This window comes from Acinonyx jubatus, chromosome C1 (assembly GCF_027475565.1).
Source record: "Acinonyx jubatus isolate Ajub_Pintada_27869175 chromosome C1, VMU_Ajub_asm_v1.0, whole genome shotgun sequence".
Lineage (NCBI taxonomy): Eukaryota > Metazoa > Chordata > Mammalia > Carnivora > Felidae > Acinonyx > Acinonyx jubatus.
In genome coordinates, this window is record NC_069381.1 from 217,068,981 (window position 1) to 217,092,774 (window position 23,794).

At 63.6% G+C, this 23,794-nt stretch overlaps 2 protein-coding genes across 3 annotated transcripts in view; one reads left to right on the plus strand and one right to left on the minus strand.

The window, feature by feature from the left end:
• The window catches only part of GPC1 (glypican 1), a 28,192-nt gene extending 19,406 nt beyond the window's left edge, over positions 1-8,786 (plus strand). For both annotated transcript variants that reach the window (XM_027046050.2, XM_053216039.1), the window contains exons 2-9: positions 1,526-1,684; positions 3,354-3,745; positions 4,546-4,711; positions 5,406-5,536; positions 5,623-5,742; positions 5,841-5,974; positions 6,319-6,494; positions 6,851-8,786. In XM_027046050.2, coding sequence (XP_026901851.1) covers positions 1,526-1,684; positions 3,354-3,745; positions 4,546-4,711; positions 5,406-5,536; positions 5,623-5,742; positions 5,841-5,974; positions 6,319-6,494; positions 6,851-7,080 — 1,508 coding nt within the window. In that variant the 3' untranslated portion in view covers positions 7,081-8,786. The remainder of the gene's footprint in view (positions 1-1,525; positions 1,685-3,353; positions 3,746-4,545; positions 4,712-5,405; positions 5,537-5,622; positions 5,743-5,840; positions 5,975-6,318; positions 6,495-6,850) is intronic.
• Positions 8,787-9,854: 1,068 nt separating this feature from the next.
• ANKMY1 (ankyrin repeat and MYND domain containing 1) overlaps positions 9,855-23,794 on the minus strand; it is a 43,767-nt gene continuing 29,827 nt past the window's right edge. The window contains 4 exon segments of the mRNA XM_053216037.1: positions 9,855-10,054; positions 10,056-10,174; positions 19,458-19,618; positions 20,370-20,448. Of these exon segments, the coding sequence (XP_053072012.1) occupies positions 9,989-10,054; positions 10,056-10,174; positions 19,458-19,618; positions 20,370-20,448 (425 nt within the window). The 3' untranslated portion in view covers positions 9,855-9,988.

The window sequence follows — 23,794 nt, forward strand, 5'->3', positions numbered from 1 at the left end:
TGGGGGGAGCAGGTGTCTGAGACCAGACACTGTGTCTGAGTGCCCCCCCAGGCACCTGCGGCCCCTCCCACCGCACCTGCAGGCCTCGGCGGCGCCTGTCCCGCCAACGGGCACGGAGGCCAGACCCGGCAGCAGATAAACACAGTCCAACGTGGTGTGACCCGGTGGTCCCGAGAGGCAATTCGGGGCAATTCAGCCTCAGGATAATAACTTCTCTCTCCCCTCCACCCGAGGCCTCTACTAGAGGCTGCCTGCACCCAGGGCTGCTGATTCTCCCCCGAGGCTCACCTTGGAGCCAGCCCCCAGCCCTCGGGACCCAGAGAACTCTGCCCAGGCCGCCGCACCCCCACCCCACAACTGTGCACAGGATGACCCCGCCCCCACACAGCCCCACACAGCCCCTGCCCCCCCTCCCCCGTCAGACCCTTGCTGCCCAGGAGGCCCCAGGAGGGACCGCTCCCACAGCTTAGAGGCAGGAAGTATGGCCTGCAGGGTGGGGTAGGGATGGGTGGAGAGGGCGGGGAGGCCTGAAAGCAAGTAGCCTTGGCTTCTCACTGTGCAGCATGGACTGGACGGGAAACTAGTCTCTTTGAGCTCGGTGTCTCTGGTCTGTAAAGTGGGGTCACAGCACCCACCTCTGAACTGCTGTGATCGTAATACTGGGACCTGCGGCCGGCGCAGTATGCACAGCGGTGTAACCACAGGGCTGTGTGACTTAGCACCTGTCCTTAACCCCAAGGTGGGAACACGGATAGTGGTGCTGCCCTGGAGCCAAGGGCCAAGGCCGCGGTGTGAGGAGTGATGGGGGCTTTGGGGACGCAGCGGAAGGGACATCCGGAGACACCCGTGTGTCCTCTTGCCCGCCCCTGGCAGATCTGTGTCCAGGCCGTGTCCTGGCTGGGTTAGGCTGCCCCCCACGTGCTCTGGCATGGGGTGGGGGGGGCGGGGGGGGTAAGGAGGCTCTGGTTGTCCGGCCCTGCCCGTCAGCGACCCCTTCCTCCCTGCCCGTTCTCAGCCAGAGCCCAGGCAGGGGGCACCATGCAGGCCTGGAGGCTTACCCTGGGGAGCCTTGAGTCTGGGAGCCCACCCCTCCGCGCATACACAGGGCCCTGAGGCAGTTCCGTGCTGGGTCACATTTGTGACCTGAGCTGCTCCAGAGCCGCTGGGATGGCCCTCCTCACCTGCATGGTGGCAGCAGGGGGACTGAGGGGCCAGGGGGACCTCCGACATCCCTGCACCCTCACTTTATGACCAGCCCGGCTGCGTTTGTCCCAGACAGCCTGGAGGGTGGCCTGCGGAGGAAGCCCTGCTCCTGTGTCCCACGCTGGGGACTGCACTGCCTACCCCGGGACCCCCACTGGAGCTGTGCCCCTCCCAGGGTCCGCTGTTCATGCCCACCCTGCCCAGGAGACCCCGCCAAGCCCCAGGGCCAGTTCTCCTGGTCCCCAAAGCTGTGCCTGCCCCCGGACCCATGCCCCAGCAGCCTCCCCGCCCCTCCTCCCCTCACGCCGGCCCCTCCCCACAGGTGAGCACCTGCGGATCTGCCCCCAGGGCTACACCTGCTGCACCAGCCACATGGAGGAGAACCTGGCCAACCGCAGCCGGGCTGAACTGGAGACAGCCCTCCTGGACAGCGGCCGCGCCCTGCAGGCCACACTCACCACCCAGCTGCAGAACTTCGATGGTGAGCAGGCCACTGGGGTTTGGGGACCACCAGACGCTGACACGGTGGGGAGCGGGGCACGAGGGCACCTCTGCTGGTGAGGCAGGGTCACAGGATGGGTGGGGTTATTAGCGCTCTGAGGCTGGGAGCTGAGATTTGGGGTGTCCCGGTAGCAGAAAGCTGCCCACATGCAGGGGCCCAAGCAGGGGACCCGTGAGCGTGGGGTGGTCTGCAGGCGACTTTGTCCACCCCGTGGTGTGCACGGCAATACACGTGCACGTTTGGGGAGATCAGGCCCATCCCTCTGTCGGCCCTTCAGAGGGTCCCTCTTGCTCTCAAGGTGGCTCCTTATCCCTAGAGGCAGGAACAGGCCTTGCACTGGCCACCAGGTGGCCCGGAGCCAGGAACCACAGCGTGAGGGCTGAGCTCCGGGCGGGGCACTGAGGATGGGGCTTCGGAGGGCCGGGTCTGCGCTGGTGCGGGGGCAGGAGGAGTTTGGGGCCCCGGGCGTGGCCCTCACATCTCCGGGGCAGCTGCTGTGTGTGGCATTCGTGGGTCTCACACCCGGAGTCTCACGCCGTGTCTGGGCAGAGAGCGAACGCCCTGGACAGTGAAGAGTGGGCTGGCGTAACGACGTCCACGGTGGCCACCCCAGGGGGACGGTGTGGGCGCTGGGGTGGGGGGCCCCCAGGAAGTGACCTCTGAGCTGAGATTGAAGCCTGAGGTCTGACTGGAGGGAGGAGGTGCCCCGGCAGAGCCCGAGCTGAGACAGGAGGGAGAGTGTGAGCCTGCAGCTGGCAGACAGGCCTGAGTGGCTTTGAGGCCCAGCCTGGAAACACCTGCAGCAGTGGCTGTCCTTGGGGGCCTGTGACCTCAGCCCCCCGCCTCCTTCCCACCATCCGACAGCCTGGCCAGGAGCTGCCCGGCTCCCACCTGGGGTGCTGCACAGGGTGTCCTGAGCCCTACAGCCCAGGGCCTTGGGTGGCGTAGATGTGGAGGAGCCTGAAAACCCCTGGGGGCCCAGGGTCCAGGGGCCTGTGCAGGGAGGGTGGCCACGGCTCTGGGGGCCGAGTCCGAGTGCAGGGGCCGTGTGGTTACAGACTGCACTCTTGCTACTAAAGGGGGTGGGTGCTGTCCGGGACCCTGTTCTGGGCATACGGGGTGCAGGGTATCTCCCTGGAACCACACCCACGCCCTGTCTCCCGGAAGGCTGCAGCACATCTGTCTGGGGCTCTGGGCAGGTCCCAAGGGCTACAGGAGATCCAACCCGGACCCTCAAGCAGGCCAGCTTCTGGGAGGCATGAGAGGGAGGGCCGGACACGGGGCTGGGGGGTGGGGGGGGCAACGCAGGGAGGAAAGAGCAGGAAGGAGGCAGCCCCACCTCCTGACTCAGAGGACCCTCCTGCCCCCCTTGCAGGTGATCCCAATGAGTCCCTGAGGGCACCCTGAGCCTGCCCCCAACTCAGAAGTGTCCATTGGAGGCCCTGAGACCCGAGAGGGGACCCCCACCCAGGCTTTTGCACCCCAGGCCACGGGGGGGGGGGGGGAGGTCTTAGAAGTCCTAGGGGCATCGGGGGTCTGGGCCAGAGCCCCCTGAATCCCGGCCTGGCCTCCACAGCGAAGGGGGTGTGCGGGGGGGACAGGAGGCCCCCCCCCGGGAGGCCTCACCGCACCCCCCCCACTGGCCCAGATCACTTCCAGCACCTGCTGAACGAGTCGGAGCGGGCGCTGCAGGACACCTTCCCCGGCGCCTTCGGGGAGCTGTACACGCAGAGCGCCAGGGCCTTCCGGGACCTGTACTCCGAGCTGCGCCTCTACTACCGCGGCGCAAACCTGCACCTGGAGGAGACGCTGGCCGAGTTCTGGGCCCGCCTGCTGGAGCGCCTCTTCAGGCAGCTGCACCCGCAGCTGCTGCTGCCCGACGACTACCTGGACTGTCTGGGCAAGCAGGCCGAGGCGCTGCGGCCCTTCGGGGAGGCCCCGCGCGAGCTGCGCCTGCGCGCCACCCGCGCCTTCGTGGCAGCTCGCGCCTTCGTGCAGGGCCTGGGCGTGGCCAGTGATGTGGTCCGGAAGGTGGCCCAGGTGCGCTTGGCGGGGGCCCCCCCCCATCCCCCGGGACCCTTAGGCCCCGCCCCCCGCTGCTTTGCATCTCGGCCCCGCCCCTTGCCCCCGGGTCTCCTGGCTCCCTGCCCCGCCTACAGCACGTCCCAATGTCCCGTGACTGAGCTCCTGAGCTCCGGTGGGGGCAGCCGGGCGGTCCCATCCTCAGCCAGCCTGGGTCCCATGCAGGACCAGAGGGGAGAAGGTGTGGGGCTAGATGCCGAGTCGACTGCGGGGTCAGGGGCCGGGAGTCGAAAGGGCAACTGGCTCGGAGGCCTCTGGCCGGGGCCTGAGGCCTCGAGGGCCAGCAGGCCCGTCCCCAAAGAGGCAGCTGGAGTCAGACCCCCTGGTGACAAACCGGGGAGGGGGAGGGCATCGGCCTCCGAGCCACACAGCCCTGGGTGTGAGCTGCCTCTCTGCCTCCAGCTGGCGTCCTTTAGTGGGTCCTCCTCCCAGCCCTGAGCCTCAGTCCCCTCGTGCGCGTGGCACACAGACCTATTCATGCTCCCCCGTGAGGCTTGGTGACGGCAGTGTTCCAGGGAGTCGCTCACTAGGACGGCAGCAGTCATTAGGATGAGTGGTCCCACGACCCGTGGGCCTGCTTGATCATCTGAGAAGAGAGGGGCTCCCCAAGAAGGGCCAGGGCCAGGCGGAGGTCCCACTGTGGGTGGGGCAGAACTGAGGCCTCCTGACTTCTGTCCAGAGCCTTCCAGCCCGGGGCTCCTTGGGGGGCTGGGCACGCCCAGCTGCGGGGCTGGGCTCAGGCTGCCTTGGCTCCGCAGGTGCCCCTGGGCCCGGAGTGCTCGAGGGCTGTCATGAAGCTGGTCTACTGCGCGCACTGCCTGGGGGTCCCCGGCGCCCGGCCCTGCCCTGATTACTGCCGCAATGTGCTCAAAGGCTGCCTGGCCAACCAGGCCGACCTCGACGCCGAGTGGAGGAACCTTCTGGGTGAGCCCTCGCTGCCACCACGCGCCAGAGCAGAGCAGGGACAAAGCCAGTCCTGTCCTCGGGAGTGCCTGGTCAGAGGCCCTGGGAGGAGGGTGACCCGGGGTCAAGAGACAGGGAGGCCATTCTGAGTGCAGGCTGCTGCCTGGGATGGAGCCCTGCGGGGTCCTAGTTCCTCGCCCTTCCCCGCTGAGCAAGGGCCCCCTCACGCATACGTGCCCACATGAACGTGACCTAAGGCGGGCCACCGCATGCGGTGGGCCAGCCGGCCTGTGCACGTGCCGACACGTGGGGGGCCCACACGCATCCACATCAATACATGTGAGCTGACGCTGCTGACGTCAGGTGGGCCAGCGTGCCCGCGCTCCGGCACTGGTAAGTCCTAACTGTGCTGACCCCGCAGGCTGACCCGTGTACACGCTCACATGTGCTGATGCGTGAGACTCACCCACACGTGTGAACTAGCACCCGCCCACGGTGGGCCAGTTCAGTATGTGCCAGCACACGTGAGCTTCCACACGCGTGTGCCCAACACACGTGCATGCCGACACACAGGAACTAACACGTTCACCCACGGACCCCTGGCCGGCCGGCACGCGTGCGTATCAGCACACGCGTGAGCTCACGTGTGGACACGGCCTGGCTGGCGTGCATACTTACCAAATGCCCTCTGTGCGTGTGCCCATGCCTGTCCCAGACTCCATGGTGCTCATCACCGACAAGTTCTGGGGCCCGTCGGGTGCGGAAAGCGTCATCGGCAGTGTGCATTTGTGGCTCGCAGAAGCCATCAACGCCCTCCAGGACAACAGGGATATGCTCACAGCCAAGGTGCGGGCAGGAGGGTGCGGTGGGCGTGGAGTGGCATCCCGGATGTGGCCTCGTGCCCCCGCAGGACCCCTACGGTCTTCCCCCAGGTCATCCAGGGCTGTGGGAACCCCAAGGTGAACCCCCAGAGCTCTGGGCCTGAGCAGAAGCAGCGCCGGGGCAAGCTGGTGCTACAGGAGAGGCCCCCCACGGGCTCACTGGAGAAGCTGGTGAGTGGTCCTCAGCCCGCCGGGCCCTGGGTGGACAGGGGAGGGGAGGGGAGGGCAGGCCGAGCAGGGCGCCCCGTGGTCTGACTCCCGCCCTGCAGGTCTCCGAGGCCAAGGCACAGCTCCGAGATGCCCAGGACTTCTGGATCAGCCTCCCGGGGATGCTGTGCAGCGAGAAGATGGCCATGAGCACCGCCAGTGACGACCGCTGCTGGAACGGCATGGCCAAGGGCCGGTAGGTGCTGCTGCCTGGCTGGCCACAGGCCGGCCCCCCTTCGCGGTCTCACCTGGGCCTGTGTGGCCTGTGGCACCAAGTGCTGTGTGCACAGGGCCGTGCCCGACCCCAGACACACAGTAGGACACAGGAAACCCTCACCCGGGCCAGCTCCCGGCAGCGTGTACCGTGCTCCGTGTGCCCGCGCCCCGCGACTGTGGGCTCCCATCGGCCCCTGAAAGGACACTGGGGGTCTCGAGCTTGCCAGCACCTGGGCAGGAGAAGAGGGGTGTGGGAGGGCGTGCCAGGGTATTGCCCCTTGGCAGGGACCAGGCCGTGACCCAGGGCCTGCCCTTGGCCCGCAGGTACCTCCCGGAAGTGATGGGTGATGGCCTGGCCAATCAGATCAACAACCCTGAGGTGGAGGTGGACATCACCAAGCCCGACATGACGGTCCGCCAACAGATCATGCAGCTGAAGGTCATGACCAACCGGCTTCGCAGCGCCTACAACGGCAACGACGTGGACTTCCAGGATGCCAGTGCGGGCGGGGCCCTGGGGGCGGGGCGGGGGGCAGGGGCGGGGCCCTGGGGGCGGGGGCGGGGCCGGGCAAGGGTGCCCTGGAGAGACCCTTCCAGCCCCCAGGCCCCCACGGTGGCAGGGAGATGCTGTTGCTGTCTCGACACAGACACCAAGCAGGCCCCACCCGTGTGTCCCCAAGCACAGCTGGGCCTGGCCAGGATGTCCATACGGACCCGGCAGGCCCGGGCAGGTCAGGGAGCTCAGGGCGGAGCTGGCACTGGCACAGCCGACCGCGGGAGGCCTGTGTGTACGGTTGCTGTGCCCGGGGTCCCCTCACGGTGGGGCGGGCCTGCTGGAGCCTCCTCTCCTCCCCAGGTGACGACAGCAGTGGCTCGGGCAGCGGGGATAGCTGCCCCGACGACCTCTGTGGCCGGAGAGTCAGCAAGAAAAGCTCCAGCCCACGGACGACCCTGACCCACGCCCTCCCGGGCCTGTCAGAGCGGGAGGGCCAGAAGACCTCCGCCTCCGGCTGCCCCCGGCCCTGCGTGTCCCTAATGCTGCTCCTCTCCCTGGTCCTCTCGGCCGCCAGGCCCACGTGGCGGTAACTGCCGCAGGCCCCAGGGACCGAGGCCAAGAACTGACTTTGCCAAAACGCAAAACAGACGATATTTAATTCTGCTGGGCCTAGAGGCCCGGGGGCAGGACAGGGAGGGACAGTGAGGGGCCCCGGCTCTGGGACTGTGCTGGGGTGGGGCAGGGGGCCCTGGTCCTGCCGGCCACCCTGGCTTTTAATTTTGTATGAGGGCCTCAGGTCAGCCGGGAACAATGTCCCCAAAAGCCATGTATTTCAGGGACCTGGGGGATGCCGGTGGCCACCTCCCGCCTGCCTGCCCGCACCTCTCCCCCAGCTCCCCGAGCAGCGTCCCACTGGAGAGTGCGAGCCTGTGCCTTCCTCTCCTGCCTCCTCCTGCCGAGAACTTCCGGGCTCCGTGTGTCAGAAAGCAAAGCCCACCCCTGGATGCCTAAGAATCCCTGGGAGGGCATCAGGGTTTCTGCCATCCAGGGTCTAGCAGGGGCTTTGAGATTATGCATGAACCCTTCTGACTCCGCCAGGCCCCCGTGATGCCGTGCCCCCCCCAACCCCGCCCCCCGAGGCCCTCAGTGTCAGGGCGGCTTCTGACTGGGAAGGCACCCTTGCTGATGAGTCTGTCCGGACTTTTTTCTCGCCAAGGACTGGCTACGAGGGTCTGGGGCACACAGATGGGCCGCTATGGGCACGGCCTCGCCACTTCCGGGCCCCGCCCTTGGTTGGCCTTCACGCGAGGCTGGGGGTGCCGGTCCTGGCCATCCCGGGAGAGCAGGCTGGGTGCCCCCTTCAAACACGGGCCCCACACCTGCATGGGGACTTGCGGCCGCGTGCAGGAGCTGCCTGCCCGTGCCCTGCCTCTCACCGCCCCCAGGCCTGTGGCCCCCAGCTCGAGGTGGGGCAGGCAGGGCTGGAGGTGACACATGGCCACAGGACGCAGGGAGGCCAGTGAAACTTGAGCCCGGCCAGGAGGCCTGGCCCTTCTGACCCCACCAGCTGCAGGGGGCCCAGGAGGGGGCTTTGACAGTTAAGGGCTTTTCCAAACTTACATACATTCACAGACGCTATCCACCTGTTCACCCAGAGCTGCTTTTCAGCTACTCCCAGAGCTTGGAGGCACCTGGGCTTCCCGGACCTGGGCGCACCCCTGCTCACTCGGGCTGTCCAGGCCCGGGACCCTGCCATCCTCCCTCCCTCCTGGGCCCTAGCTGCTGTGGGTCCTGGGGAGGGGGCTGGACCCTGCCAGAGAGGGGCTCAGGCAAGGGGACCCTCACGGGTCTGTCGGATGCTGAGCCCTGTGGCCGGGCACAGCAGTCCTAGCCAGCACCGGGACCCGACAAGGCCATTTCGAGCTGCTTTGCCTTGCGTCCTGCGCTGGTCAGGGCCCCCAGCCTGTGCCCCGCCGGGCAGCGCTCCCCCACGGGCACCCCCACCTCGTGATAACTCTGCTCTTGCCACCCCAGAGGGCTGGGCTTGGGGCCTCCTTCCCAGCAGGCAAAGGCCAGCTGTACTCTCGGGGGCTCTGGGGCAGCGGCCGCCCACGTGCCCAGATGGCTGCCTTGGCCGCGCGTGGGCGTCCCCACCCTGTGTGCCTCTCTGGAGGGGGTGGCCCCAGCACAGTTGCTGGCCGGGCCGTAGCCAGGCCTGCTGTGTCCCCCTGCACGGCGTCACCTGGCGTCACATGCTCTTGAGTCCTTGTACGAATAAAAGGTTGGAGAGCTCGTGTGGCTGTGGTGGCCCCATCCTGCCCAGCTCGGGGTTGAGCATGTGTCCGTGGACTGTGCACAGCAGACGTGACTCGGGGCGGTGTCTTGGGGGGTGGGGAAGGGCTTGGACACAGACCGCGCCGGGCGGCATAGCCCCCAGGCTGCAGGGTCCGCGTCTCAGCGGCCTGCCCTGTGCCCGCTCAGTGCCAGCGAGACGGAAGAGGCCTGGACCCACCTGCTGTCTGCTCCTTCCCTGCCCTGGACACGCATCCTGATGCGTGTCCCAGGAAGGTTCCAGCTCCCACCAAGTGGGGACCGGCTTTGTGAGGCCGGGCCTGGCTGGACATCCTGACTGTCCAGTCTGTTGCCACCTCACCAGACCCCACCAAGCGGAGTCCTGCGTCATCGCTGGGGCACAGCTGCCGGGCCCCATCACCACCCCCACGGGGTGCCCTGCGACCCGGTACCACAGGCAGCGCGGGACCTCGTGACCAGCTCCTCGGCCAGAGCCTGGAGGCCAACACGGAAGCTGGAGCTGCCTTAAAGGGCCACTTTATTTGGGAACTGCGGCCACACTGGTGGGCCTGGCAGGCATTCAGCACAGCTTCTCTGTCCCCACGGGCCTGGAGTGCTGAGGAACCAGCGACCCGGCCCTGGCCCCCCCAGCCCGGGACTCTGCTTAGCCGGGCAGTGCGTCCTGGGAGGGAAGACGCGGCCCTGGCGTGGGGCGGGGGGGGGGGGGGGGCCCTCTCCAGGGCCTGCGGCTCCTCGATGGCCCCTGGGCCATACGCCGGCCTCCCCTACAGAGCAGAGGCTGTGGGCTCAGTGGCCCGCCTCCCGGGGGTCCCGGGATGGCCCCTGGTCTAGCTCCTCCCAGGAGGTGAGGGCGGGGGCGAAGGCCTCCCTCCTTGAGGGGGCAGGTGGGTCTCTCTAGACAGTCATTCGTGGCTGTATGTAGAATAGAAGCCTTTTAACCGGCGTGGTGGCTTCGGAGCCTCCGGCTTCTGGCTCGCCTCCTTGCCCAGATGCTTCGAGGTCTTCTGGAAGTTGGGTGTGCGCCCAGCCGGATGCGTTTTCCTTGCTGGGGAGAGAGGACCCAAGTGAGGTGGACGTCAGCACAGGACAGCTGACGGCGGGGGGGCAGGTGGGGAGGGTCCACCCCGCCCACAGCCGGCCAGGTGATGGTCGAGGAGAGGCCCCTCCCTGGCTCTTGGTCCCAATTCATTTCTCTGGGGAATCCAGGAAGCCACCGGCAGCCGGACCAACCCCCACCCCCACTGCTGGCAGAGAGCGGCCAGCTGCTGCATAGCCCCTCGTGGCGGCCCGGGCAGGCCAGAGTGGGGCTCTGCAGGGGACACACGGGGCACACGCTCTGCTCCCGTCCAGGTGACACCAGCCTTCCTTCACCTGGAGACAGAAGTCACATTTATAATCAAAGTGCTAGCTCTCTCGTTCAGAATAGAGAACAGATTGTCTCACCCCATACCCTAGTGGACGTGGAAAGACTGGAAACGGGGGCTAGGTTCCTTCTGGAAACAAGCCAGGTGGCAAGTCACAAGTTGGAGCCATCGAGAGTGCGGGCCGAGGCCAGGGCAGGTGCCTCGGCCTGTGAAGGGCGGCAGTGGTGGCTCTAAGCACATCCCTCCACCCCTCACGCAGCCCTGAGGCTGGGAGACGTTTCTAGCTTACCCGCACTGCGGGGCCCCACCTGGGAAAGCAGAGAAACCAGCCAGCCAGGACCCTCTAGGGAACCTCAAAAAACACAGCCACGTCGGCCACTGTCCCAAGCAAGAGTGACAAGCGGGAGAAAATACTGGGAAATGTCTGGCGTTGAAATGTCACAGCCGCACGGTGGCTCGACTGCAATGACCCCCCCACCCCCACCCCCCACTCGGTAGACACCTCAGGATGCTGGACGAGTCAAGGACATTTACAGAGTCAGGAGCCGTCTGAGGTCACCTGAGTGAGGGTCCCTGTAGGCCACACGGAGTGTGGGGGTGGGGCAGACACAGAAATGCCCCTGGGGGATGGGGGGGTGCTGGAGCCGACCCCGGGCAGCCTGGACACAGGAACAGCAGCTCTCTGCTGGCCAGACGGGCCGAGAGAGCTGTGTTGCCAGGGCTCCGCCCAGAAACGGGGCTCCCCAGAGCACGGGGCTCCCTCTGATTATGGGAGAGGGAGTGACAAATGCCCCGTGATGGGAACTCAAATGAAAAACTACAACATGCCAAGAACACCCAGTGCCCAGAGCCATAGCTTGAGAACACGGGTAAGAGGACAAGCGGTCTACAAATTCGGTGTTGTGTGGTGTCCCAGAGAAAGAGATGGAAATCGTCAGGTTAGAACGCGTCCATTGTTTAAAAGAAAACAAAAGACTGGGGAAAGCACCAACAGAAGCTGAGGTGGGGACCCCCCACAGCAGGCAGGACCCCACAGGAGGCTAGGGACCCCCCACAGGACCCCTGCGAAAGCAGGGAACCACCCACAAGAGGTAGGGACGCCCACAGGAGGTGAGGACCCCCCCCCCCACAGAAGGCAAGACTCTACAGGAGGCTTGGAACCCCCTACAGGAGGTAGAGATCTCCCCACAGGAGGCGGGCACCCCCCAGGAGGCAGGGACTCCCCCCACAAGAGGCAGGGACCCCCCAGGAGGTGGGTTGGCAGTAATTCCAGGCCTCCAGGTGGGTGGGGGGGTGGGCTGAGCCCCCCCCCCCCCATAGAGATAAAGCCCCACTGCACCGGTCCCCTGGCTGTCAGCCTGACTGCGGCCCCCAGGCTATGGAAGACCTTGCGGTTTGAGTCCCTCAGGATGAAATTCTGGAAAAGGCGAGTCTGTAGGGAGGGAGCACACGAGCAGCTGCCAGGGGCTGGGGGAGAAGAGGGCAGGAAATAAATGGTGCTGGGCCACGGACCAGCCACAAGGGGAAAGAGAAAACAGGGCCCCTACGTCACACTGGCAACAACAAATCTATCGGGAAGCAATACGGACAAAAATGTGGAAAGCGACGCTTCGGAACACGGGCAAGACAACAGGACAGCGTGAGCTGAGGGTGAAGCGACCTTTCCCAGACACACAAAGATGAGGTGGCCGGCCGCGGCCGCGTCAGCCTCCAGTCCTGCACCAGAAAGACCAGATGCGGAAATGCAGGCCGTGGAATATGTAAGAAGCTTCCACCATCAAGGGAAAAGGCAATCGCGTAGAAAACGGTGGGCAAAGATACACACACACAGAGCTAAATCACAGACAGGGGACTCCAAATGGCCAATAAATAATACATAGGATAAATAAAAATTGAATACATGTGAAAAGTCTCACAGTGGAAAGCAATCCCATGAGTCTGTTAGGGACGCAGGAATGAAAAAAGAACCTCACGAGGGAGAAGACGGAAGGCCTCACTGCACCTCGGTTCCCTTCTGGAAAAACCAGACATCAGATGAGCAGAGCTCCGTGTGGACGTCTGGGCGGGGGGTGGTGCGTCAGGGGCTCCTCTCGTTATTTTGTTGATTTTTTAAGACGTGCAGTGTTGAGCCAGGTCAGAGCCAGGTTTTGCAGAGCCTTGACACTTTGGGAAGGAGGGGCGGCTCTTTAAAATAAAAGGGCCCAAACCACAAACAAAACGAAGCTGGCCACCCTGGCCTGTGGTCAGTCTTCGGACACGGCCAGAGGAAGGGGACAGGGGCAGGTGCCGGCTCGCCAGGCTCCAAGGGATGGGGGGGGAGCGGTGCCTCCGCTCTGTGGCTGGGAAGGAACCCAGGCTCCCGGCCCTGGGTTTTCGGTGTCCTTCCCAGGATGCACCTGGCCACCCCAACACCATCTCTGCAGCAGTCACAGAACGCTGGGTTCCGGGCAGAACCCTGACAAACACGGGTTCCAGGCCTTCTGTGTCCATCGCCAACATTCCGGACCGACCGTCCCTCTCCGTCCCGAGCTCATCTCTGGCCGCTCCCCTCTCAGGCTCCCCGAACCACCCCCGTTCCCGGCTTCCTGGGGGTCTCCTCCCAAGGCTCCCTTGACCTTACCCGGCCGCCCCTCGGGGCTCTGCCCGCTCTCCCAAGAGCCCAGGTATGGAAGGCCCGGGGAGGGGGCGGTGGCGACCGGGCTGGTCCCTCCACCTCCCCAGCACTGGCCCTCCCACTGCACCTCTGCCCCTCCCCGCACCCTGAAGACCATCATCTTTGCCCGGCTCCATCGGCTCCCTTGATAAGTGAGGCCCAGCACCCCCCTGCACCCGTCCCCTGGTGCAGGGTCCCCTCCTGGACCCTACCTCCCCCAGAGCGCACCTGCTGCAGCCACCGTTCGCCCCCTGTCCTGCTGGCCAGCTCCCCAGCCTGAGCCTCCCTCCCTCACCCACTGTCCTCCTGACCGTCTCTTAAACCTGATCTGGGCTCTGCCACAGCCCAACTCCGTCTAGAGCCACAGGCGCCTCCAAGCTCGCCCTGAGGCCGCCATCTGGTCACCCTGTGACAACCCGCACCTCTGCTGTCCTGCCCCCACCTGCTCCACCAGTGCGGCCCCCCAGGGCTGGGGCAGGCCACCTGTTTCCCAGCCTGAGAGAGGACCCCAAGGGTCCAGGGGGGTAGCTGAGTAGAGCCTGGAGGGGCGGGAAGACGGGAGCAAGGGGCGCGGACGGGTGAGCACACACAAGCTGGAGGACCGGAGGGCGGGGCAGGTGGGCTAGCCCCCGACCGCTCTCAGCAAACTGGCCCCCCGAGAGCTGCCTGAGTCAGCTGCCTGTCAAGTCCAGCGCTCTGCCTACTCAGCAAGCAGCCGTCTACACACATCCACGCACAGAGACACGCACCCTCCACAGTCCAGCAGGGCAGGAGAAAGTCCCACGCTCCGGGCTCCCCCTCCCCAGTCCTGGGGGCAAGCCCTCTTCCCACGGCAGAGCCCTGAGACCACTCCCCACCCCCAGCGGAAGCTCGTGTCCCGGTGATCATCCATCATGGGCCACGTCCACCCCAAGGGCTCTGCCACATCTCCTGTGAGCCACCGTGGACACTCTCTGTGGCCCAGTTCCCGCGGGTGCCTCCCACGTGCCGGGCATTTCTGTGCCGAGCTCTGCCCCTGTCCCACCAGGCCCTTCCCCTGAGCACCCGTCCCTCCCACGCCCACCGCCCACTGGCCTCGACTCCTGCCCTCACGGCCCTGACGCTCGGCGGAGCCCCCAGACGGACTCCAGCCGGGCCTTCCAAGGCCGCCTCCTCCACAGTGTCTAGGTCCTCACGAGTCACCAGGCCCCACACGCTGTCCCCGCTGACCGCGCACCCCCACCACGTTCCTCCCACGCCCAGCAGCGCCCTGAAGCACAGAAGACCTGAGTGTTCCTCCCCTGTGTGACTTGGGCACGCGCACCTCTTCTCCGCCTTGAGCATGTGACTGACAGTCCCAGGGGCGCCAGACCCCCAATGACAGAGGAACCCACAAAGCAGGGGCCTCAAAGGTCCTCGGGCGCAGGCCAGCAGGGAGACGGGTGGTGGCTCGGCGCGGGGCCTGGCCTGGGTACAGGCCTCCTCGTCCTCCTGGGACGTGCACGCTGCAGCAGGGCCTGAGTGACCAGAACTCCCACGTTCGCAGAGAGCCAAAGGGCGTGCACACTGCAGCCAGAGGAGAGGGGAGGCGGGTCCACCCACAGCAGCCGGGCCTCCGGGGCACCTCGTGCTCAGAGGGAAGCAGGTAGAGGGGCTCAGCGACATCACAGAACTTTCCGAGGAGGGAGCTGAACTCTGCAGGACCCCCCAGGACAGGCGACCAGGGGGGCCCCCTCCTCGCTCCACACCCTGGCAGTGTCCAGCTTCTACTTGATGTGGAGCAGAAACAGCTCGGCCGATAGCGGGGAAAGCCAACCGCAGGGACAGCGTAGGTCCGAGCTGTCCCTGAGAGTCAGAAGACCAGCCCGGCGGCCCCCGGCACTCAGGACGTGACGGGCGGCTGCTGGCTGGGACGTACCTGCTCTGGGAGGGGTCAGAGGACGCACTGCATGTCCACCGGGGCCAGCGTCTCCACAGCCCCCGCACGGAACTGGTACAGAGCCCGGGCCGAGCAGGCATGCCCCCACCCCGCCCCGCCCATGCCTTGGTGCCCAGCAAAGAAGGGCGAGGTGAGAGGCGGCTGCTTCAGCATTTTCTGAAGACGGAAGGCACCGGATTCCTGATGAGCAGGATGTCTGGGTGACAGAGGCAGGCCTGAGCGTCGCCGGCGGTGGGGAGACTGGGCGAGGCGGGGGCGCCTCACACATACGTGAAAACACACGCAGGCACCACGGGGACTGGACAGACAGATGAATGGGTTAAGTGACGTCCGGAGGCAAAGACTCAAGCTGGAGTGACTAACTTCGGTGTACCTTTCTGTAAGACGCATCTCCATCCTTTTAAGAAACTGGTGGTGGCAAAGCTTTCCCCTGTCGACACAAGGCCGCCATGCTGCCAGCTCATGTGAGCCCCGGAGGGGATAAAGAGCGAGCCGCGGACACGAAAAAGGAACGGGATCCCCCGCTGGATCCTCCATTGGCACCCGTAGACCCTGCCACCAGCCCAGAGGCTGTTCCCGACAGGACGGGAAGCGGGAAAGCCCCGGCGCCAAGGGAAGTGGGCCTGTGCAGCGGCCGGCTGGGCCCGCCATCGGTGCGGCCGGGGTCCCCACCAGCTGGTGGCCTCACAGCGGCTGAGGTTCTCCCGGGAACACCGTTCCTGTCCTGGGGTCTGTCAGACACGGCGTATCTCCCACACGAGAGCTCTCCCTTCTAGAACAGACTCCCGGGGGCCAGGGATCCGGTTATCTTGTCCCCTACGATATTGAGGTGCCCAGAGCATGGCCATCAGAGAGGAAGTGCTCAAGGCACAATCGACCCAGAAGCAGAGAGGACTCCACTGGGCAGCTGTCTGAGAACGGGAAAGGAGGAGCCACAGGGATGCTTGCAAGAGGGCAGGGCACTGGCAGGGGCGGGGAGGGGGCCGGAGCAGCCGTAAGGGGGACTGTGAGCGACGGGTGCAGGGAGCAAGCCAAGCAAAGGACTCTGACAGATGCCAAGTGGATGCGGGAGCAACGCGGGGGGCCCTGTGGCTGCGCGGAGCCTCGGTGGCTGCAGGGACAGAGGAGGGAAGGGTCAGTGGTGGCAGGAGTTTCCGGAAGTGGCCTGATTGGGGCCAACTTTGAAGGCAGAGCTGAGCAGACTTGCCACAGGAGTGGGTGGGGGAGAGAAAGGTCCGAGAGCAGACGGGGTGACTCCTCTGCACAGGAAACTATGAAGCTGGGCCCGGAGGGCACATCCCCGCCTGGAGGCCCCCCCAGCGCAGACGCCGCGCCCTCCCAGTCACACTGGACCACCAGAACAGTTACACGAGGACAACAAGGCGCCTTCTGACCCGGCAGACCCCGTCCACGTGCAGTTACGGCCGGCACCCGTCACAGGTAAACAGAAATGCCGCAGGGGCCTCAGCCTGGACAGTCTGGGACTCAGGCACCCTGGGCACACATGGCTGGCAAGCGAAGGGTTCCCGGGGTCCCGTCATCACTCGGCCTCCGGGACAGTTCTTGCCGGGCGGGTCGCAGATCTTACACGACAATTCACTCTAGGCTGACTGCAAAATTACAGGTGAAACAATAATGCGTGAAGATCGCTTGTCAAATCTGGGCCCTGTAACCTTTCCATATGGGGACGGCTTCCTAGACCTGCCACCAAACCCGACCCGGAAGGACCGGATTTGATGACAGAGTGAGAAACCCTGTGCAGCTAAACTCGAACTGGGAGAAGGTCGTCCGCACAAGAGGCCGGGGGGAGCGCTCCCGAGGCAGGAAGGGCGAGCATCTCCAGTAACACGAGGAAAAGCCCAAACACAGGATCACGTGTGCAGAGGACTTCCCCGTGTACACGCGCTCCCTGGGAGGTGGGACATCGAACTTACTGCCGACGCTTGCTAGGCACCGGGCGACCGGGCGTAGACTCGCTCACCAGCCTCAAAGCAGGCTAAGAGGAGGAGGCGGAAGACGAGAGCGCTCCGAAAACCCGAAAACACCACCTCTGTGAACCGAGGCGGATGGTGTGTGCGCACAGCATTGCGCCACCGCTGAGCCCTGAAGCCACCGGGCGCCACACCTGCCTCCGCTCCCTCGCCGAAATGGTGCGACGCGCCTGGCGCATCAGAAAGGCAGGTCGAGGTCACAAAATGGGTCGTTTAATTAAAAACAAATGGAAGGACACGTGAAAAAACCCATGTGCGCACACGCACAATGACAGATTAGAACCTGGTATGTTCAGGGTATCCTCGAGTAGTAAGACCAGGACGATTTCCAATGGTTTATTTTACTGTCGTTTCACATTAGTTTTGTATTTGCTCCCTAAGGGGCAGAGACAGAGGGAGACCGAATCCGAAGCAGGCTCCGGGCTCAAGCCGTCAGCACAGAGCCCCACGCGGGGCTCGAACTCAGGAGCCGTGAGATCAAGACCTGAGCGGAAGTCGGATGCTTAACCGACTGAGCCCCCCCAAGCGCCCCTGTTGTGTTCTTTTTTAAACAATAGGTGTATAAACACGTGTATCATCACAATAAAAATCATCTTCATTTGGGGAAAATTATGTTGCAGAAAAACTTTTAATAGCATAGAAAGATGTCTGTGGCTACGTTTAGAACCTATCAACCGAGCCCCCACTTTCAGATACGTGGGGGGGGGGGGTCGTGTGCCTCTCCGGCCCTTTCTCCTCCTGCCCAGGCGCCTTCCTCACCCCCTTACGGGAGCATCGCCTGGGAGCCCCCCGGCCAGCTTGCCACCAAGGAGCCCCAGCTCTGACAAGAGACCAAGGAAATCAGGCAAAACAACAGCCCCAGGCAGGGCTGCCTTGACCAGCCAAAAGCCGGCCTTGTTGGGGTCCCCACACGGGCTCAGTCCCCCCCCTTTCCCAACCATTCCTCCCACCTGCCCGCCCCACTCCCCGCCCCCTGCACACGCCCACCACCTAGTGCTCTGAGCAGTCACACCCCAGTCCTCAGACCTCACTGCCCCTTTCCTCCCACCCCTCCAGGAAAGCAGACCCACCACCCACGGCCCAGCATCGCTGCAACCACGCCGACGACCCACAGGCACCCCCACGGTCACCTCCATCTCAGTCACAGGTGAATTCCACATGCACCGTGCCCTCTAGAGCGTGCCTGACCCACACAGACACTCAGCAAATGCACATGGAAGAAATGAACGCCCCGGACGCCAGTAGGGAGCAGGGAGCCTGGAGTCTCTGAGCAGGAACCGAACCGATGGAGACCCAGGGCTGGGAGCCCCTGGAAAGGGGCTCCAAACATCCCCCCGGGCGCAGGAGTGACCTCCCCACGGTCATCTCTGGACTGCGCTCCAGCCGTGACCCTCATCCACCCAGCGTGCCCGTCTCCTGACAGACGCCGGGCAGGAACGGCCAGGGAGACCCTAGGGTAGGGGCGGAGCAAGGCAGAAGGGGTTAAAAACATCCCCAGTGGGGCCACTTTATTGCGAGGCCAGGAGGGATACATTGCCTCGCACAGCGCCATGGGTGCAGACCGCCTGCCGCCCGCCAGCCGCCGCGCAGGGCCCTCCCGGGCCTCGGGCATCACGCCATTACTGAGATTCTTCCAGCAGGTGCGGTTCCTCCAGGTGGGCCTCTGGACCGGGAACTGGCAGGGAGCACGGAGGTGAGGGCCCGGGCTGCCCCCGGGAGGCAGGAGCACAGAAGGGCCACCCCCGGTGGGCCCTGCCAGCTTGCTATACCACCTGGGACACGGCGCTCCCCGCCACACACAGGGTGACGAGAGCCCCCCCACCCCACCGTGCCACGCCTGGCTTCACGCTCGCACACGTGTGGCACGCGTGGCAAGGACTGAGCGTGAGCCGTGATAGCTCTTCAGAGGGGGGCTTCCCAGCCCGGGATCTGCACGCCTTGCCCAATCCAGGCGCACCCCACAGGAGCCCGCCAGTAAAATCCCCACTCTACCGAGGGTGAACGTGGAGGACGGAGAGTCAGAGCTCAGAGAGCCACGGACCCAAGGGCGGGATCAGCCCAGCCTCTCTGTCCGACCACACCAAAGACAGGCTCCGAGAAAGGGCAGCCAACACCTGGCCCTCCCTCCGCCTGGTCAAGTGCCAGGGGACAACTCTGCACACAGCCGTGCTCAGCACTGGCACCCTCGGGGCCGTGGAGCCCTAGTGTGGCGTCGCCACCCACGAGCCCGTAGCTCCTCCTCAGGTCATCCCAAAGGAGGGGAGGCGGGGAGGGTGGGCTAGCAGGAAGCTTCCAGAAGCAGCGCCAAGGCCAAGTGCCCTGTGATCCAGGGAAACCAGTGCCCACCAGGGCCCCCACGTGTCCAGTGGAGCCCCCGTGTGGCCGGCAGAGCCCCCCGTGTGTCCAGAAGGATCCCCCGCCATCCACAAGAGCCCTCACGTGTCCAGCAACGGCCCTCACATGTCCCATGGAGCCCCCGGATCATGTCCCAGTTCTGTGGAGCCCAGGCCACGCCCACCTCCGGGGAGCCACGGTCACATGACGCCCGGAGAAGGACCAGGTAGGCTCAATGTCTACACAACAGGCCCGCCTGGGAATTGTGGGAAGTGGCTTGAATCTGAGAGATTTCAGGGAATGACCGACCCCCTCGCTCAGCCACCCCACGGGCCGGTGCCCGTGTCCTCACACACGGCAGGCCCCACGCAGCCTGCCCGGCGGCCGGACTCACCGATGGCCAACAGGCTGCCACAGTCCCTCTTGTGGAAGTCACCCCAGGCCCTGGTCTTACAGTACTTGCCACAGGTCAGGATCCCGTAGCAGCGGGTGCAGGGCACGAGGCGCACCCCGACAGAGCGGCCGCACTGGTAGCAGAACTTGAAGAAGGGGATCCTGCAAAGGAGCCACACGGGCAGTGGGGCAGGGCCCGCCGTCCGTGCCCGCCCGACCCCGAGCCCCGGGACCTTCCCAGCCGTCCCCGCCGGAGCTGCCGTCCCCCTCACGGGATGGCCACTCACATGCGGACAGAAGACCCAAAGTCCCTGTCCAGGGATGTCCGGCACGGGGCCGGTTAGAGCGGGAAACACACTCTGCCGCCTGAAAGCCCGCCACCAGGGCCCGGAGGAGACGATGCCGTGGCGTCAGAGACCCTGACGCGCCACAGCACGAGGGGAGCACACTCCCGCGGGCACCCCGTGCGACTGTGAGTGAGCCTGGCACCCCCACGCCGTCTGCCTCGGGAGCAAGGCGAGCCCCGGGGTGGACGCACCCCCGGCCTGTCCCCGCTCCTCACCCGCACCTCACCCAGCAGGCTTCACTGGGCGGGCACCTTCCAGGACGCCCACAGGGGTACGTCTATAAAGAGACTGTTCTGGAAAGGCCGGGTGGTTGCAGAGCCATGACCTCGAGGAGGAGCGGGTGGGGGAGGGGCTGGGAGGGACGCAGGGGCGCAGGGCAGCACCAGCAGAGATGTCTCTGAGAAGCGGAGCCCAGGCTCAGACCCCCCCACCGGGCCGCTCCGGGAGGGCACCCGTGACCCCAGCCTCGACCCGTGTTGCTCAGGGCTCAGACGGAGCAACGCGGTCCTGGGCAGGGGGTCAGGCCGGTCACTCCGTCCGGCCCACCGCCACCCTCAGCCACTTACGGCTCCTGCTCCTCCAAGGGGAGCTCCCTGGACAGGCCGGTGCTTTTCTGCTTCAGTCTGCGGTAGGGGGTCAGCTCAGCTGCACGGACAGAGAACCGTGTCAGTCCCCGCGGGCCCGCCTAGTGGCGCCGTGGTGCCCTCGGGTGTAAGGAGCTCTGAGCTGCCCACCTCAACCACCCTCCTGCCGGGAGACCATGCCCAGCCCTGCAGGGAACTGGGTGGGGGACCCCAAGCCTTTCACAGCCCAAGGCAAGTCTGAGGAGACAGGGCGGAGCCTGGGGCCGTTGAGGAGTCCACGACCTCTGGGGAGGGGGGCTTCACCCCTCGGCCCCCCTCTGCTCCTGCATCCTTGGCCTCGCACCTGCAGCCTCCTGGCCACCCTGCCCCTCTGCCACCAGGCTTCTTTGCCCTTGGCCAGCTCATGATACTCTCTGGAGCGGACCCTCCTGGCTCTGCCGTCTGGCAGCTGGCAACGGGACGCACCTGAGCCGGGGGGCCAGAGGCCAGTGAGCCCCCCTAGTTACTACCGGGGGTCCGCTGCACCTCTCCACCTTCCTCTCCTTACACGGCACATCAGTCCTCCCCAGGAAGGCCGCCTGACCTCTAATTAGGCAGGAACCCCACAGACACTTGCCGGCCACGAGAACAGAGAGGGTGGGGGCCCCCCTTCCTCCCCTGTCCCTCCCGCGCCCACCGGCAGCCAGGGCTGCACCCCAGCCGCTACAGGGGCTAGAGCGTGGGCCCAGGGAGCCAGCTCCGTGACCGTGCACACAGAGTCAAAGCCACTGTGGTGGACACCATGTGGCACCAGGAGAGGTGACGGCAAAGCCGAGCTGGACGCGGGATCTCGTGGTGCCACAGCATCACGGCCACTCGTTTCAAAGGACACGGGCAGAGAAAAGAGAGCATCTCTTTGTTAGAGCGCTGGGGCTCTTTAACGGCTTCGGTGACATCCCCTCCACATTCCATCCAATTCATGCGTTCAAGTGCACGGTTTAATGGCCCTTAGCACATCCACAGGTGCACGGCCATCGCTGTGACCAACTGTCCAACGTGCTCATCACTCCAAAATGGAACCCTGCCCGATAACCACCACGCCGTGATTCTCTGGCCGTCCAGTCCCAGGCAGCCGCCGATCCACTCTGTCTCTGCTCATCTGCCCAGTTTGGACGTTTCACGTGAATGAGCTCATACAGTGTGTGTGTGTGTGTGTGTGTGTGTGTGTGTGTGTGTGTGTGTGTGCGGTCTCTGGGGACCAGATTCTTCCACTTAAAATAACGTTTTTGAGGCGCATACACGTTGCAGCACATAGCAGCACCTCACTCCTTTTTCCGGGTGAGTCACATTCCATCATGTGGATGTGCCACAATTTGCTCATCCATCCATCAGTTGACGGATATTGGGGTTCTTTCCATCCTCTGACTTGTGTAAATGCTGCTGCTGTAGGCAGTGGAGCACAAGTTTTGGGTGGACTCATATTCTCCTTTCTCTCGCCTTTCTACCTGGGAGTGAAATCACTGGGTCATACGGCGACTCCACGACTAACATTCGAGGGAAGCTGGATTGCTCTCCCAAGAGGCTACACCGTGGTACGTTCCCACCAGCCCCGAACGAGGGCTTCCTCCACATCCTCGCCAACACGCGTTGCCTTTTGATTACAGTCCTCCCGGTGGGTGCGAAGGGATTCTCTCCGTGCAGTTTGATTTGTCCGTCACCAATGACTAATGATGTTGAGCATCTTTTCATGTGCTTCATGCCCATTTGTGTATCTTTCTTTGGAGAAATTTCTATTCATACTCTTTGTCCATTTTTAAAAAAAATTTTTTAATATTTACTTTTGAGAGAGAGACAGAGGACAAGTGGGGGAGGACAGAGAGTGGGGAGACACAGAATCCGAAGCAGGCTCCAGGCTCTGAGCTGTCAGCATAAAGCCCGACCCAGGGCTCGAACCCATGAACCATGAGATCATGACCTGGGCCAAAGTCGGATGCTTAACCAACTGAGCCACCCAGGTGCCCCATCCACTTTTTAATTCAGTTGTCTTTATTACGGAGATCTAAAATTTTTAAATTTACCCTACATACAAGTATATCTCCCACATTGTTGGTTGTCTTTTCATTTTCTTGATAGTGTCCTTTGAAACACAAAAGTTTTTAATTTTGATGAAATTCAATTTATCTATTTTTTTCTTTCATCACTTATGCTTTTGGTGTCATACCTAGGAATTCATTGCCAAGTCTGAGGATAGGTAGATTTGTCCCTGTGCTTTCTCTCTTTTTTTTTAAGTGTTTATTTATTTTTGAGACACAGAGAGACAGAGCACGAGCAGGGGAGGGGCAGAGAGTGAGGAGACACAGAATCCGAAGCAGGCTCCAGGCTCTGAGCTGTCAGCACAGAACCCGACACGGGGTTCAAACTCATGAACCATGAGATCGTGACCTGAGCTGAAGCCGGACGCTTCACCGACTGAGCCACCCAGGTGCCCCTGTCCCTACATTTCCTTTGATGAGACTTGCAGTCTAAGCTGTCACATTTAGGTCTTCGATGCAAATTGAATTAAATTTGGTATATGGTGTGAGGTAGGGTCAAACTTCATTCTCTTGTGTCTGGATAACCAGCTGTCCCAGTACTATTTATTAAAAAGTCTGTTCTTACCCTCACTAAAAAGCCTTGGCACCCTTGCTGAAAAGTAACGGACATACACGTGGGCTTCCTTCCGGGATCTGTATCCCATCCATTGTTCCATGTGTGCCTTTGTGCCACCACACTGTTTGTATTGTTGTTTTGCAGTAAGTTTGTCATTTTGAATTTAGGAAGCAAGTCCTTCAACTTTGTTCTTTTCTTTCGAGATTGCTATAGCTGTTCTGGGACCTTTGTAATTCCACGTGAGTTTTTAAATTAGCTTCTCGGTTTATACAAAGTAGACAATGGGATTCTGATACGGAGATGTCTTTCCATTTATCGAGGCCTCCTTAAATTTCAGTAATGTAGTGTTCAGAGTATAAGTTTTGCACTGCTTTTGTTAAGTGTATTAATAAGTATTTTATTCTTACTGATGTCATAAATGAAACTGTTTTTTAAATCTCAGTCTGCAGGGGTCAGGCAGCCTGGGCACAGAGGTTGGGTGACTGGGACACAGAAGTCAATCTGTGTTGGGCCACAGAGGACAGGCCGTGCTGGGGCACAGAGGTCAGGCCTTTCTGGGGCACAGAGGTCAGGCCTTTCTGAGGCACAGAGGACAGGCCTTTCTGGGGCACAGAGGTCAGGCCGTGCTGGGGCACAGAGGTCAGGCCTTTCTGGGGCACAGAGGTCAGGCCGTGCTGGGGCACAGAGGTCAGGCCGTGCTGGGACACAGAAGTCAGGCCTTTCTGGGGCACAGAGGACAGGCCGTGCTGGGGCACAGAGGACGGGCTGTGCTGGGGCAC